General features: G+C 35.9%; 2 protein-coding genes across 2 annotated transcripts; one reads left to right on the top strand and one right to left on the bottom strand.

The window, feature by feature from the left end:
- Positions 1-3,848: 3,848 nt before the first annotated feature.
- Positions 3,849-4,376, top strand: LOC124899495. The gene is made up of 2 exons (XM_047414392.1): positions 3,849-4,048; positions 4,133-4,376. The coding sequence occupies exons 1-2, from the start codon at positions 3,849-3,851 to the stop codon at positions 4,374-4,376; spliced, it is 444 nt and encodes a 147-aa protein (XP_047270348.1).
- A 3,134-nt stretch (positions 4,377-7,510) lies between these two features.
- Positions 7,511-8,532, bottom strand: LOC124899417 (ethylene-responsive transcription factor ERF027-like). Its single transcript, XM_047414313.1, has one exon. The coding sequence runs from the start codon at positions 8,469-8,471 to the stop codon at positions 7,848-7,850; it is 624 nt and encodes a 207-aa protein (XP_047270269.1). The 5' UTR covers positions 8,472-8,532; the 3' UTR covers positions 7,511-7,847.
- Between the last annotated feature and the right edge of the window lie 7,303 nt (positions 8,533-15,835).

Raw genomic sequence — 15,835 nt, 5'->3', positions numbered from 1 at the left:
ACTCTCAAGTGAGAGGATTTTAAGTGTTTCAATATTTCATCTTTCATAAACTAAAGAGAAAAGACCTAAAATGTACTACTTATAGTATATTACAAAAGTAGACAAAAAGACCACAATACCCTTCATGACCAAGGGTGGCCTTGGTGTATTGGAAGCTAATATGAATTGTCCAAAATGCCTTTAAGGATAAGTGACCAAAATGCCCTTAGTAAAGGGAACCAAAATCGTGAACCAACAAAGGTAGTCCGAACCCAAGAGTCCTTAAGTCTTTAAGGCTCCAAGAAATCTTTCACACTCAGGTTTGATCAATGGTAGGCTCAAAACATCCCCTCCAAGTATGATCTCGTTCCCTTCATGCGACCAAAGCTTGATTCTTCACATAATGACTTTAAATGATGTCGTCAAAATCTAAGGCAGTCATTATTCTTGTATCACACACCTACTCCTCTCTAAATATATCTTCGAGCCTAATCAACTAGGAAAGGTATTAATGACATATTCATGTCTCCAAAATCTAATCGAACAACATTAGTAAAGAATGCTCAAATCCCAGGCTGTTAGTACTCAATAGCTAAGACCATTGCTGGTCTAACTTGCCTCGAAGAATCGAAGAGCAACCATGATTGAAAACAATAGACATATTAAGGAAATTCTAAATCTGGGATGATGGAGAAAGAGCCCCTTTAGACCTCCAAGCAGTATGGCCTGTAACTATACTAAGCTTTTACCCAATTCGGAGAGGTTGTTTTTTATAGAACCTCGGCTTAAGAAAAAGAAATTCAAAGCAACACAAATTTTATTTTAACAAAAGTGCAAAATTAAAGTACAAGAAACAGCATAAAAGATACAAGTACAGCATAGTTCTCATGAAGAAAACACAAGTACATTAACTTTCATCTACAAGTATCATAATTTTTTTTAAAATACTTGAAACTCACCACTGCCAAAGAGCTTAAATGGCAGGAAAATAGATTCTTACAACACCTAAGTCGGGTAAATTCTTGAAATACAGAAAATAACAAAGGTTCACCTAGAAAGATTCATCACAATGGTAAATTATGGTAGACTGTGAATATTTTTTCAGAAAAATAAAGTCAACCTTATAATTTCTTGAGAGATATTGAACTTCTATGGGACCTAATTCAAATCCCAAATCCAACAATAGAGAGAAAATTTATACACCAAAGGAGGGCGTAGGGGAAAAGCACAACAAAACTATGCCTTTCATAAATCATAATTTATCAAAATGTCAGGTCTTCCATAAATGTTTTCTTCTTGAGCATCAAAAGTTTCATGAAAATTTACATATTTTTTTATCCTAAAACATAAATTGAAGGAAAGGAAAGACAAAGAAGCTTACGATTTCATGATATTGAGTTGAGAGTAGAGTGTCGCTTAGCCACAGTAAAATGAGAAAACCTAGAAATTGAAATCAGAAGAGGTAGAAATTTACTAAAATGAAAAAATAGGAGAATTTGTCGCATTCTTTTTTGGTGCGAAAATATTTTAAAAAATAAGGCAATTAAATATTTTAGCAATAACAAAATAATATATAGGGGCTTTAAAAATCCTCCCAGTATAACTCAAAAATCACCACAAAATAAATTAAATTGTAGAGGTTTTACAAACCGCCGCAACTTAATACAATTTGTGGAGTTTTCAATTACCTTCACAATATAACCCCCGCAAACATACCTTTTTTTTGTAGCTGCAAACTGAGGTGAAAATCATTTATACCCCCGAACTTTTTTTAAAAATCAAATATCTTCTTCAACTTCAAACAATAATCTTTCTCCCCCTTCTATTCTAACTAAATTTTTGAAATACCTATTTTACCCTTTTATCATCAACTTTTTTAAAAAGCTTCTTTATAATTACATTTTTTATTTTTTAAAATATATTGAACATATTTTCTATAAATAAATTTTATTTTCTGATGAAAAAAACAAGGTGAGAAATACTCATTAACCATATAAGTTAATGATGTTCTATAATGAAATAAATGAGCAAAATAAGAAATTAATTTTATTAATAATAAACAAATTCTAATGTCTATTTATACAAATGAAAATAATTGGAAATTATAACTTTATAAATATATTTCAATGCAGGTAATACAAGATAATCAATAATAATATAGGTATTTTGTAATAAATTAAATGATTATTACTAATAAAATTAAACTATAATTTGGAAAATATTGCATTACTGACAACTAAAATTCATTTATATGCATAGACATTAGAGGATATAAGAGAATTAAAAGCATGCATCTATTTACATAATTATATATATATATATATATATATATATATTCTCAATACATGTAATATAACAATGAAAAATTAAGTATAACACCAAGTCAAAATTACTAGGAGTAACTAATGTTTAAAATAATTATCATTTGCAGCTAAAATTTATATTAAATAGCTAAATATATATTTCCTTTGTATTTATATATTTTTGGGATCATATAAGAATCTATAATTTTAGGAGGGCGGGGTGGGGTGGCTGGTTGCTCTCTATTTTTGGAGCTCATATACATTTGTATTCATATACAAAGTGAATTTCGAAGCTCATATGCAAATATTTAAAGGTTTTTATTTGTATACGTACTAAAAAAATTTAGGACTTATATACAAATTTCTATAGTAAATTTATATTTTTATATACAATCTATAATTTATTTATTTATTTTAGCTACTAAACCATAGTTACGTTATTTAATTATGCAACTTTAGTTATTATGCCTCATTTATTGCCTACATGTTAGCTATTTCTATAATTTAGCTTATAAAAGTATAAGTGATAAATAAAAAGGCATTAGATTTAAACTATATATATATATATATATATATATATATATATATATATATAATATTTCACTAAATATGTTAATGAATTTAAATAAAAGTTGTAAATACCAAAATTAATAAAAATAAATATATAATAGAAGAGTTCGTCAGGAAAAATAATTTTGCTAAAAAAAAACACGTTCCTCTCTAAAAAGTTCCTTTGTGCTTAACGGTCACTGACCGTCTCAAGCAAGACACCAACGACAGTGTAGATAACGCTGGTATTAGGTAAGTGGGCTCTCTCTCCCTCATTTCTTTGTCTCCCTAGCTCTCTCAACCCTCGTTCTATACCTTCCCCTCTCTCTTCCCCTCTGCCCCCACCTAGACGCTGCTATCGCCAGCGGGTTTAGGATTTCTGCCGGCTCGACTTATTTCGAGCGACGAATACGGGAGGTACACTAGTCAGAGCAGGTTGGTACGAGGACAAGCCAACGTTCAAATTTCGGCAAGAGTGGGCGATATTTAGGCGAAGCTCCGAAGGGTCTGATCCGGTGACATACCTCCGGCAATTAATTTCATCAACAGAATTTGCCGGAACCAATAACACCCAGGAATATTTGGTGACAGCTAAACTTTGACTTTTAGTTACTTTCTTCAATTTAGTTTTTATATATTATTCTGTTCCTTGGTACTTTTATTTGTATTATGACTAGAGTTGGGACTAGTTGTTTTAGCTTTTAGTGGATATTGTGTGTTGTTTTAGCTGCTAGACCGGCTAGGGTATTTTGTGTGTGACGACTTTTTCCCCTGCTATTACCTTGCTTGTTTGCTTGTCTATTTGGGCCTTTGTTTCAATTTTTGTGTAGTGGCTTTGGGGATTGATGGTGGAGTAGGGTCATGTCCAAGGAGGCTAGGACAAGGAATCATTTTGGGTAGGGCAGATGAGGGAAGGATAGGGGCGGGTATGAGGTCTAGGTCGGGTGGTAGATCTGGTTCAGTGAGGGGTGGTAGTGATAAACGAGAGGCGAAAGAAGATAGGTTGAGGGTAGGGTGATGGAACATAGGGACTCTCAGGGTAAGTCCGTAGAGCTAGTGAAGATTCTTAAGAAGAGGAGAATTAATATCGTGTATGTTCAGGAGATTAAGTGGGTAGGATCTAAGGCGAGACATGTAGATGGGTATAAACTTTGGTACTCAGAGAGTGAGAGACGTCAGAATAGAGTGGGTATCTTAGTGGACGAGGAGCTTAGAGGGTAGGTGGTGGAGGTCAGGAGGGTCAGTGATAGGTTGATGATGATTAAGTTGGTCATTGGGGGATTTTTTATGCATGTGTATAGTGTTTATGCGCTGCAGACAGGCTTGGATAATGAGGTTAAAGCAATTTTTGGAGAGGCTTTGGACGAGGTGGTTAGAAGCATGCCTAGCTCGGAGAAGATTGTCATAGCAGGGGACTTCAATAGGCATATTGTGGTTTTACTGGGAGGCTATGATAATGTGCATGGAGGTTTTGGTTTCGGTGATAGAAATGGGGAAGAAGCTGCTCTATTGGAGTTTGCAAGGCCTTTGGGATGGTGGTTGTGAACTCAAATTTTCCAAAGAAAGAGAATCACCCGATTACATTCTGAAGTGAAATAGCCAAGACTCTGATTGACTTTTTACTTCTTAGAAAGATGGATAGGGCCTTTTGTAAGGACTATAAGGTCATTTCGAGTGAGCATCTTTCAACCCAACATAGGCTTCTGGTGATGGACTTGAAAATCAAAAAGTGCAACAAGAGAGGGATTGGGGAGGGCTGACCTAGAATTAAGTAGGAAGGCTTGATGTTGGGTAGTGCTCTGGAGATAAGGGAGAAGGTGGCAAGAATAGGGGTGTGGGAGTGCAGGGGAGATATGGATGTTATATGGAAAAGGGCTTCTAACTGCATTACGGAGACTGCGAGAGAAGTGTTGGGTATTTTGAGAGGTTGAAAAGAAGGTGGAGAGTAAGAAGAGGGTGTATGTCCAATTAATTGAGAGTAAGGACGATGAAGAAAAGCGGGTGATTAGGGAGGTGTACAAAGTAGCAAGGAATAAGGCTAAGTTAGTAGTTATAGCTGCAAAGACAACAGCGTTCGAGAGCATGTATGCAAGGCTAGAGAAGAAAGACGGGGAAAAGAGATTGTATAGGCTGGTTAAAGCCAGGGAGTGAAAAGGTCGTGATCTCGATCCGATAAAGTGAATTAAGGGGGAGGATGGGAGAGGTTTGGTGGAGGATGTCCATATTAAGAAGAGATGGCAGGAGTATTTTCATGGCTTATTGAACGAGGAGGGGGACAAAAACATCGAGCTAGGGCAGCTGGAGCACTTAGAGGAAAATCGATATTTCGGTTACTATAGACTTTTTAAGCTTGAGGAGGTCAGGAAGGCTATTCGTAGGATGCGAAGGGGCAGGGCGACGGGGCCTGATAAAATTTTGGTGGATTTTTGGAACTTTATAGGTGGAGCTGGTTAATTTGTTTAACGATATTTTCAAGACTGCAAAAATTTCATTAGCTTGGAGATGGAGTACGATGATTGCGTTGTATAAAAACAAGGGTGACATTCAGAGTTGCAATAACTATAGAGGTATAAGTTGTTGAGTCACACTATGAAGATTTGGGAGAGGGTGGTTGAGCGGAGATTGAGGAGGGTCGTGTCTATTTTGGAGAATCAGTTTGGATTTATGCTTGGTCACTCGATGACAGAGGCAATCTACCTGGTGAGAAGATTGGTGGAGAAATATAGGGAAAGGGAGAGGGATTTGCTCATGGTGTTCATCAACCTAGAGAAGGCTTATGACAAAGTCCCAAGGGAGGTTTTATAGAGATGCTTGGAGGTAAGAGGGGTCCCGACGGCATACATTTGAGTTATTACGAACATGTACGATGGAGGGAAGACTCGGGTGAGGACGGCATGGAGAGACTCAGATCATTTTTCGGTTGAAACAGGATTACATTAGGGATAGACTCTCAGCCCATTTTTGTTTGCTTTAGTGATGGACGTGTTGACGTGGAGGATTCAAGATGAGGTGCCTTGGTGTATGTTATTTGCAGATGATGTAGTCCTAATTGATGAGATGCGGGAGGATGTGAATGAAAAATTAGAGGTTTAGAGGCAAATCCTCGAATCTAAGGGGTTTAGGTTGAGTAGGTCCAAGACGGAGTATTTGGAATGCAAGTTCAGTGACTCGAAGTAGGAGGACGAAGTAGTGGTGAGGTAGGATTCCCAAGATATTTGTAAGAGGGATAGTTTTAAGTATCTCGGGTCTATGATTCAGGAGAATGACGAGATTGATGAGGATGTCTCTAAATGTATTGGAGCAGGTTGGATGAAGTGAAGGCTCGCCTTGGGAGTGTTGTATGATAAGAAGGTACCCTTAAATCTTAAAGACAAGTTCTACAGAGTGGCAGTTCGTCTGGCCATACATTATGGTGCAGAGTGTTGGCCAGTCAAGAACTCCCACATTCAAAAATTAAAGGTAGCGGAAATGAGAATGTTGCATTGGATGTGTGGACTTACTAGAGGGGATAGAGTTAGGAATGAGATTATCCGAGAGAAGGTGAGAGTGGCTTCGATGGAGAACAAGATGCAGGAAAAAGGCTAAGATGGTTTGGGCATGTGATGAGGAGGGGCACGGATGCCCCAGTTCGTAGGTGTGATAGGCTAGTGTGGGATGGTTTCAAGAAAAGTAGAGGTAGGCCGAATAAATACTGGAGAGAAGTGATTAGACATGACATAGGGCTGTTGCAGCTTACTGAGGACATGACCCTCGATAGGAAGGTGTTGAGGTCGTGGATTAGGGTAGAATATTAGTGCGTGTATGGGTTATAGCTAGTAGTTAGGGAGCTCTGGTGTAGACGGGTTAGTAAGCCTACGACTGCGTCCAGTGGTAGGAGCCGCTACTGTATAGCTTATACTATGGGGTGACTTTTTCTTATTTCTTATTTCCTGTTTTTTTAATTTCATATCGCTCTTATTTTCGTGGCTCCCTTAGCTCTATTTTTATTATCTCTCATTTCTTATTTTGGTTAAACCACCCATTTTGTTTCATGTATTACTATGACCTTGTTAACCATTCATTATCTTGAGTTGGGGGTTTATCGAAAACAGCCTCTCTACTTCTTCGAAAGTAGCAGTATGGACTGCGTACATTTTACCCTCCCCAGACCCCACTTGGTGGGATTATAATGGATTTGTTGTTGTTGTTGTTGTAAATATATAATAGAAGAAAATATTACATCAATGCAATATTGAAAAAGCCAAGGGTAAACTAAACATTACAAAGAATAAAGGGGAGAATGATTGTAGTTCAAGGTTGAGGAAGATGTTTGATTTTAAAAAAAAAGCTAAGAATAAATAATTTTCATCAATAGAGAATATATTAACACAAACTATCATTTCATTCATTATATTTCGAAAAACGGTCATTATATTTCATAACACGAGTAGGGATGGGCATTCTGACACTTGCAATATTACTTCACATAGTCAAACCTTCAAAGCAAGCTCTCTTACATTGGTTCCTAAGAGCTTCATATCTCCGGGTTGAAAGACGCAAAATGACGAAATGCTTATAACTTCATCCAATTAATTAGTTTTCCCTATTACAAGAAAAAAGACCTCTCACCTATATATATAGAGAGAGTCCATATACCAACTAAGTTTATATGGGTGTATTTGTTTTTAGTTTGATTTTGAAGAAGTTACTCAAAACCTGAAAACAATTTTCTTTGACTTCTTGAACAGATTATTTTGATTTTTGAGAAAGTCAAAGTTCATTGTTTTCAATAAAAGTACCTTATTCTTTTTTTTTTTTTTTTTGAGAAAAAAGACAAAACAGTTTCTTGAATTCCTATTGCACGTCCTTTCTTGAAACTGTTTCTCGAGGACTTAAGAACACCATAACAAACCAAAACAAAAACCAAATGACCCACTAAGTTATAAATAGTGGTTCCGTTATTCTACTTTCTGGACTGTACATGCTGGGGGGGCAAATTTTCTCATATTTGAAGAGTGGAGAGGTTGCTTTCATACTTTATGGGTAACTCCAGAGACTATCTGCATCAGAGTTTTCAGGTGATTCATCATAAGATGTTGATTGATGCATCCTCGGCGGGCTAACAAGCATTGCCTCTGCCATATCATCCAACAATCTGGGCATTCCGAAAATCTCCTCTTCATCCACAAACTCTTGCCCTTGTGCTGATGCTGCTACAGTACCTTCAGAAATTCCAGCTGTCTGATCAGGCGCCTGATCAGCAGTACTACTTTCTGACGGACGAGGTGCTCTAGCAGCCGCAGCATTTGCAGCCGCAGCATAAATGTCTGCGGCTGATAGAGAAGTAGGCATGGGGTACAAGCTAGCGCAATCTGGGAAGTTTAATTGGGCATCAGGGCCTTTTAATGCCAAAGCTGCAACGTCGTAAGCAGCAGCAGCCATCTCGGCAGTTGGAAAAGTACCTAGCCATATACGTGTAGTCTTTCGAGGCTCACGTATTTCGGATACCCATTTACCATTCCTCATCCGGATTCCTTTGAAATTCGGATGCCTACGAGGCGATAGCACACCACTGGAGGAAGCGGATCCGCCACTCGGAGACAGGTTTTCTAATGGGGGAGGATTGTCACTTGGGATAACGTTAAAAGGATAATCAGCCATGCAATAGAAATAGTGGGAATGATTGACCTTGTTTAATTTGGATATTGAAGATTGTGAAAGAGAATTTGGGCTATTTTAAGGAAGGAATGTAAGCGTGGGAAAGTCGTGGGTTTATTAAAAGTAAAAACACAAAAAAGGGACTTGTTTTTGACATGTGGTGGCTTTGGAGTGCACACGTAATTGGGTCAAGCTCATAACTTAGCTGTTAAATGCTCAGTATAGTCTATTTATTATGAGTTTAAATTTTATGGAGGTCACCAGTTTTTCCCTAATGTTTTTCTTTTTAAAAATAAAATTAAAGAATTGATTTTGCCTTTTTCCTCTCTCTTTCCTTAAAATTCTCAATTTCCATTTAAAGTAATTATTTCATTTTCTCTCTTAATATTTCTTCTATCGTCATCATCCTATTACATTGATTTGTTATAGGATTTCAATTACACCATAAATGGTGAATTTTTATATGCTAATGAAAATGTATCCAAGAGAGTTTTTTTATCATCTAAGCTTCACGTCTCTTAAACCAAAAATTATATTTACTACTTTATCATTTGCCAAAAGGTATAGAATTTGATGGTACAATCTTTTCCTGCAAGTGTTTGTTCTGCATCTTTCCTATGACGTTCAAAAAATTGTTATCTGAATCAATTACAGGTTAATGAAGCTTCTAATAAGCCCTCACTATCAACGATTAGATCTGTTATGCTAGTAAACAAGAAAAGAATCTACAATTTGTTTGAAACATATGATGACAATACTGCTAAGAGGAAGAAACTTATTGTAATACTTGAAGCTTACTTTAAAAAAAAAATTATAAGGTGCAATAACCTTCGCTGCTTACTTGAATCGATGAAGCATACAAAAATATTCATAATTGTATTAAATTTGGGAAAGAAAATAATTTGGCTATGTCACTAATTTTTTAGTTGGAATCAAGTAGGATTCTACTTTCCATGAATATCTTTTTTTTGGGGGGTATATTGTTGATATTCTTTTTTTATTTTATTTTTTAAAAATAATTAATTGTGATTAAATATTACTAATATTACCTGATGGTGTAAAAGCTAATACACCGACTGATGATACATAAAATTTAAACTCATCTATGATACAGGTACTTTATGTTTCGGCCAATGTTTGCTCATGTGGCATCAGGTACAAACAATCGCAGCTTGAATTTCTAGTTGGCCTTTGGGAAATTAAATAGTTTTTATTTTATAGGAAATTTTTAAAAACTGGAATCGAAAATAAATTTGAATTTTTTTTAAAACTAGAATAGAAGATAAAGTTGTATTTGGTATACTTCTTACGAAGTAGAAAAAGAGAATATTTTATTTAAAATTAAAGTGATGAAGTTGAAAAACCAGTTAGTATAAGTTATTTTTAAATTTGAAATTCAACTTCAAATTGAGTTTTGAGTTTTCATAATCAAATGTTAGTTTTCAAATAAAGCTAAAAAGATTATTCCGGGGAAAAGAATGATTAAGAGGTTTCCTGCTGTACTCGTGACAAGAATTTTTCGAGCCAATGATATAAAAGAAAACGAGCAACTAGACACGTTATAGACACTTTATGACATACGTACATTTATTAATGTTGTCTCAAAATATTTCCTGAGGTCTTGCTTTGCTAGCCCATTTTCAATATATGGTCTTGATTGAGAAAATATTAAGAAAAAGGGTATAACTACAGTGGCCTATATGATGTTCTCTCCTTCCTGTCCACCATTGGTGTTTATTTTTTTACTATAAATAAGAGGTTAGTAATCTATTTAACAATATTATTAGTGAGTTTTTACATAAGTAAAAATCATGATAAATAGCTATTACTTCCTTCATTTATCTTTACTTATCCGTATTTAACTTGAAATTGATGAAAAAGCATAGTAACGTCGTTGCTCCTAAATTATTGACTGAGACATACTTAAACTTTAGGAGGGTCCTATTACCCCTCTGGACTAATTAAAATCGTATTTTTGACAACCTTAGTAGCTACATGGCACATACGTGGCACAAGAAGGGTCCATGTAGGCACACGTGTGTGCCACGTATGTTCCACGTAGATACTAAAGTTGTCAAAAATACGATTTTAATTAGTACAAGGAGTAATAGGACCCTCCTAAAGTTTGGGTGTTTTTCAGCCTTTTCGCGTATAGTTCAAGGTGGTAATAGAACATTTTTTCAATTTACATTCTTTAAAAAAACAAATAAAAAGGTAAATTTTTTTTTGGTTTCCCATCCGGTGTTCGATGCCCGCACTGGAGCCCCGACTAATCCGGATCACGCGTTGCTGGGCCCATTAATGTGACAGTGCTCCCAACAGAGTTTTATCCATACCCAATGTCGAACTCTCGACCTCTGATTAAGGGTGGAGCAGCCCCATCCACTGCACCACAACCCATGTTGGTATAAAAAGGTAAATTTACTATATCATTTCTATTAGTTATAAGTTATCTAAATGCTGAAAAATAAATAGTATTTAGTATAAGGGTAAAATAAACACAAAATGATTTATTACCTCCTGACTTTCTAACCTAGACAAGTCAAATTGGACAATTGTTAATATATAAAACAACATAAAATATGATTTAAACATGAAATATAGTTTAAATGAGTTATTTTAAGTAAATAAAAAATTTATATATCTTTTGAAAAAGAAAAAGAAAAATGTGAAAGCAGAATTTTAACTATTTTTCAAATTTCAAATACAATATCAAGTTTTATTTGAAATTATCATGGCCAAGCATTTATTTTCAAATAAAGTGTAAAAATCTTTTGAAAAAAAGTAAGAGAATTTCACGGGCAAACGGGTTTATAATAATTTCATGCTATTTATTGTTCCTTAATGGGTGATAAGAAAATACTAGACAAGTAAAAATAAATGAGTGGAGTATTTATTTAATTAAGGTTAATTTTTTAAAAATGTGTAACAACTCTCATGATGATTTTTAGATTTTTATATGTTTTGGTCATTTGAACCTTGCCCGTGGTTGGTATGGTGCCTGAAATACTCAGGAAAAATTTATGTGACTTTGAGGTTTTGAGCAGCCTTTAAAGTGATTTATTTAACTTTGGTCAAAATTTTATGATTCGAGTATCGGATGATGATTCTATTAGTTTCACTAGATTTGAAATCGATTTTGGGTTAGTAGCATGGTTGGTTTGAGTTCTGAGGCTATATTTTGAGTTTTGAACATTTAGATGAGAAACTAGTTATTTTGGCTTAAAGGTTTTTTCGAGGGTAACTTGAAAATAACAATCTCTTTTGGTAAATTCGTTGGTTCTATCTAGTCTGAAACGTTGACATTAGCCTAGTAACATTATCAAATTATTTTTGTGGTGTCCTGAATGAATCACAAGAGTCAATTCATAGTTTTATTGCACTTGATCTTCACTAATGCACAACTGTAATAGCCCTCCAGACTATTTTTCATTTTTTAAATTTTTTTTCTACATTTAGAGATTTCCTATAGCTGCCCGAAGTCATTTATAACTTGCTGGGACTGCCAATTCAGTTCCTAGGAAGTTCATTTGTCTTTATACCAACCAACCAACCTAGTATATTCCCATACAGTGGAGTTTGGGGAGGGTAAAATGTACGCAGTCCATAACACTACCCCCGAAGAAATAGAGAGACTATTTTCGAAAGGCCCATGGCTTAAGACAAAAGGACAGTAAACAAAGTCATAATAAAACATGAAACAAGATGAAATAACAAAGATACGACACCCACAAAGTAACACTAGACACTAACAAACCAAAGGCACACACCCCCCCCCCCTCCCCCAACTAGAGTCTAGTCATGAAGGGTATATTAAGTCTACCAAGGACCGTAGACCACCCCCATTAACCTAGCCAACAAGAACACAATACATCTAGTAGCAGATGAATTCTGAACATATAACGAGATAAAACTGAGTTTTGAACATATAACAAAATAGAATTGAGTTTTGAACATATAAGAAGATAGAACTGAGTTTTGAACATATAATAAAATTGATAAATCAATTGAATAGGATCTAAGATTCCATAATACCAAATCCACCCACATCCTGTCTACAAAGCTCCTAAAATACTAAAAATCAACCAAAGTCAGGACATTCCCCCGATCGTATACAAATATCCATCGAAATTGTCTAAAATATAAGTAAAGACAAGACCATGAAATGAGGGTCTTCCGGAGAATGGATGCTTACTACTTCAAAGTTGACTCTCGAACAATCCAGAAATCACTTACCACTGCGCAAGAAAATAAAAGTATCTTCAGATCCTACATCGCGTGGGGATACAACATCTGGGATGGTTAGCGGGTTGAGCGCTAGCATGTAACTTAGGAGAGGAATAAAATAATGACATGATCAATCAATCCAAATTATTCCAAAATGATAGCAAATATTCATGTATATATATATATATGATATGCCGGGATAGGGAATAAGGTTTAGCATGAGATTTAAAATATTAACCTGGGTTGTGTAGCTCTAACTTTCCTAAAGGCATCTACGGCCTATATGGGTTCAAATCTCCCTGCTGAAAAGGCCTCAGTGTGTATAAGCCACACGGACCAGAGATATCCAAGGAAGACCAGTAAATGCCCCGAACTAACGTCAATCCAAGATGCATGTATATGTTGATATTGTGAACTGTGCACACGGTCATCAAGATCCCATGATGGCAAATATGGTTTTTAGTGTTCGTCATCCTTGGGATTCATACCTGCACGGTGAGCTATATAACCTCCATTAAGCCTAATTAAAATATTTTCACACAACCCAATCGTTTATCCAAGGAATTATCCGTTAAGGCATATATCATAGGTATCGTCATACCATCATGCTTATAAGCTTATAACTACGTCATTCCAATTCCATCAATCTTAAAGGGAATGTCATGACCCTCTTTAGTTTATTAAATCAAGTTGAGGGAATGCCATGACCCCCAAGCTTCCACTTTAAAACTAAAAATCATGGTTAACAAGGCCTTTAAGAAACCATTTTGTCCGTTTGACCATCTATGGAATGCATTAGTTTAGGGGAGTAAGCCAAATCATGTGATTATCCATATTTCAAAGCCAAATATGCAAGTAGGTTGAGAGAATACAATTTTTAAAATCAAATTCCAAACAAAAATCATCAAATTCGAGGAATGCCTCGACCCCTATCTCATTCACCAGACCCATGCACCCCAACGGTTTCAAAATACTTAAATAAAACATAAACAAATACATTATAGCCATGCAAATCTAGTTCAAGTAACTATCATTCTAAAACCCTCAATCTAAATCCACATTCAAATCCACATGAATAAAAATAAAACATATGCCTTTAGAGAAAATAAGTTGAAAGAAAGAGATTACGTGCCTGAAAGTATCACAATTATGGAGGGAAATCACCCATTTAAGCTCTAAAGGTCAAATTCTTACAACCCCTAGTTGTCCTTGCTTGGAGGATCATAGAGAGTCTAAGAGTAGCTTACGATCGATTAATGGAGAATTATATGGTCCCTTAGGGTATATTAGGTCGTGGGTCATAATTGAGGAAAAAGGAAAATGACCAAAGTTTTCTTTATTAAAACACAGAAAAAACCACCCAGTCGTTATAGGTCACTTAACAACTCGTAGCATCTGGGTACGAGTTGTTGCTTAGAATCGTAGTCTAGGCAATGACTAAGAGCAGCCTTCATTGGTTGGGTTATGAGTCACACTGTAACGCCCCGATTTGCTGAACCGGAATGTTACATGGTGCTCATGACCCCGAAGGACCACAAGCTAACCCATGACTAATATCTGTACCTGTAAACTGCTTAATATCTCATAAAATATGTAGAAATATAAACTGTAAGGCCATAAGGTTCAATACTGATACATATCTGAAAAATTTGGTATAACAATACAAAAAAAAAACATAAATACTGAAGTCTGAACATCTAATCTGACATCTAGTCTGAAAGCCTCTAACTGAACTGAATAAGGAGTTGATGGAACATGTCCCCAACTAACTCCAACTACTGAAATGAACTGAAAACTGAAATAGAAATGAAATCATCATGTCCTCGAAGGATGAGGACTCACGTCTAACTCTGACTGCTGATCCAGGAATCTACTGCTGATTTGGAGCTCATGCCTCTGAACCTATGGTGTAACATAAGAGAAAGAACCATAGCACAAATACGTCAGTACATCTGAATTTACTGAGTATATGAGTGAGGTAGGCTAAATGCAAAGGGTTATATGCATGAAAAATACTGACTGATATGAACGTGAGAGTACATACATGCATACATAATTGTAACTGAACTCGTGGAGATACTGACTACTGAGTCTGAATACTAACAACCTGAGTGTACTGATAATGAGATTCTGAAAGACTGAGTTTACTGACCTTGATATGTAAATCACTACTAAGTGATGGATCTGATACTATATTACTGAATATTGGGAGACTGATACTATATTACTGATAAAGGAATGATTATTTCTGACAGTTTGAATTATGAAGAACTGGTCTGATTGACTGTATCTGACAGTCCTGAAGCTGAGTACTGATAGCATGAGTTCTGATAACTTTTGTGATTGATAGCATAAGTGACTGTATCTGACAGTCCATAAATCTAAAGAAAACTATCTGAGTACAATTCTATTTCTGAGTTGACTGTATCTGGCAGTCCTCATATATTAAAATCTGAAGAACTATCTGAGTTCTTTACTGAGACTGTTACTGAAACTGATAACACGGATGACTGTATCTGACAGTCCTGTATATACTGAAATCTGAAGAATGCCCTAAGTTCTTTGACTGAGACTGATACTAAAACTGTGGGAAATAGTGTTTAACCAACATGCCCCGTGTATGCCATTATGGCTAAGCTGGGGTCCAATCTCTGCCCCGACTGGAGGGGTGTCAATACCGCGCCACTGGTAAGGACAGCTGTGAGTGACCCTTATCTGGAGGGTACTCAATGAGAATGGTGGGAACCCTAAACTAATGGGTTAAGCCACCCCATCAACCCTATGCTGACAGGTTAAGATGTCTTAACCTACGCTGGCTACGTAGTTCTGGAACACAAGGATTGCTACTAAGAATCACACCCTGAATTGACGGGTGAGTTCCCATCCTTAGGTTCACTCGGTGCTAACTTCTACTCCCATCTGAAGGACACTGAACTGAATAAGTAAGCTGAACTGAATAACTAAACTGAACTGATTAGCTAAACTGATACTGATTAATTGGACTGATACTAGTGTTATTGTTTAGCAGAGCTAAACTAAGTTTACTGGATTCCAATGACTGATGGAATGTACTGAGTTCTGAGGACTGGTTAAGAGTACTGAAGTTACTGAGATTGACTGTGAATACTGAGGTTGTTGAA

Source organism: Capsicum annuum, chromosome 6, assembly GCF_002878395.1.
Source record: "Capsicum annuum cultivar UCD-10X-F1 chromosome 6, UCD10Xv1.1, whole genome shotgun sequence".
Taxonomy (NCBI): Eukaryota; Viridiplantae; Streptophyta; class Magnoliopsida; order Solanales; family Solanaceae; genus Capsicum; species Capsicum annuum.
This window is presented reverse-complemented; position numbering and strand designations above follow the sequence as displayed.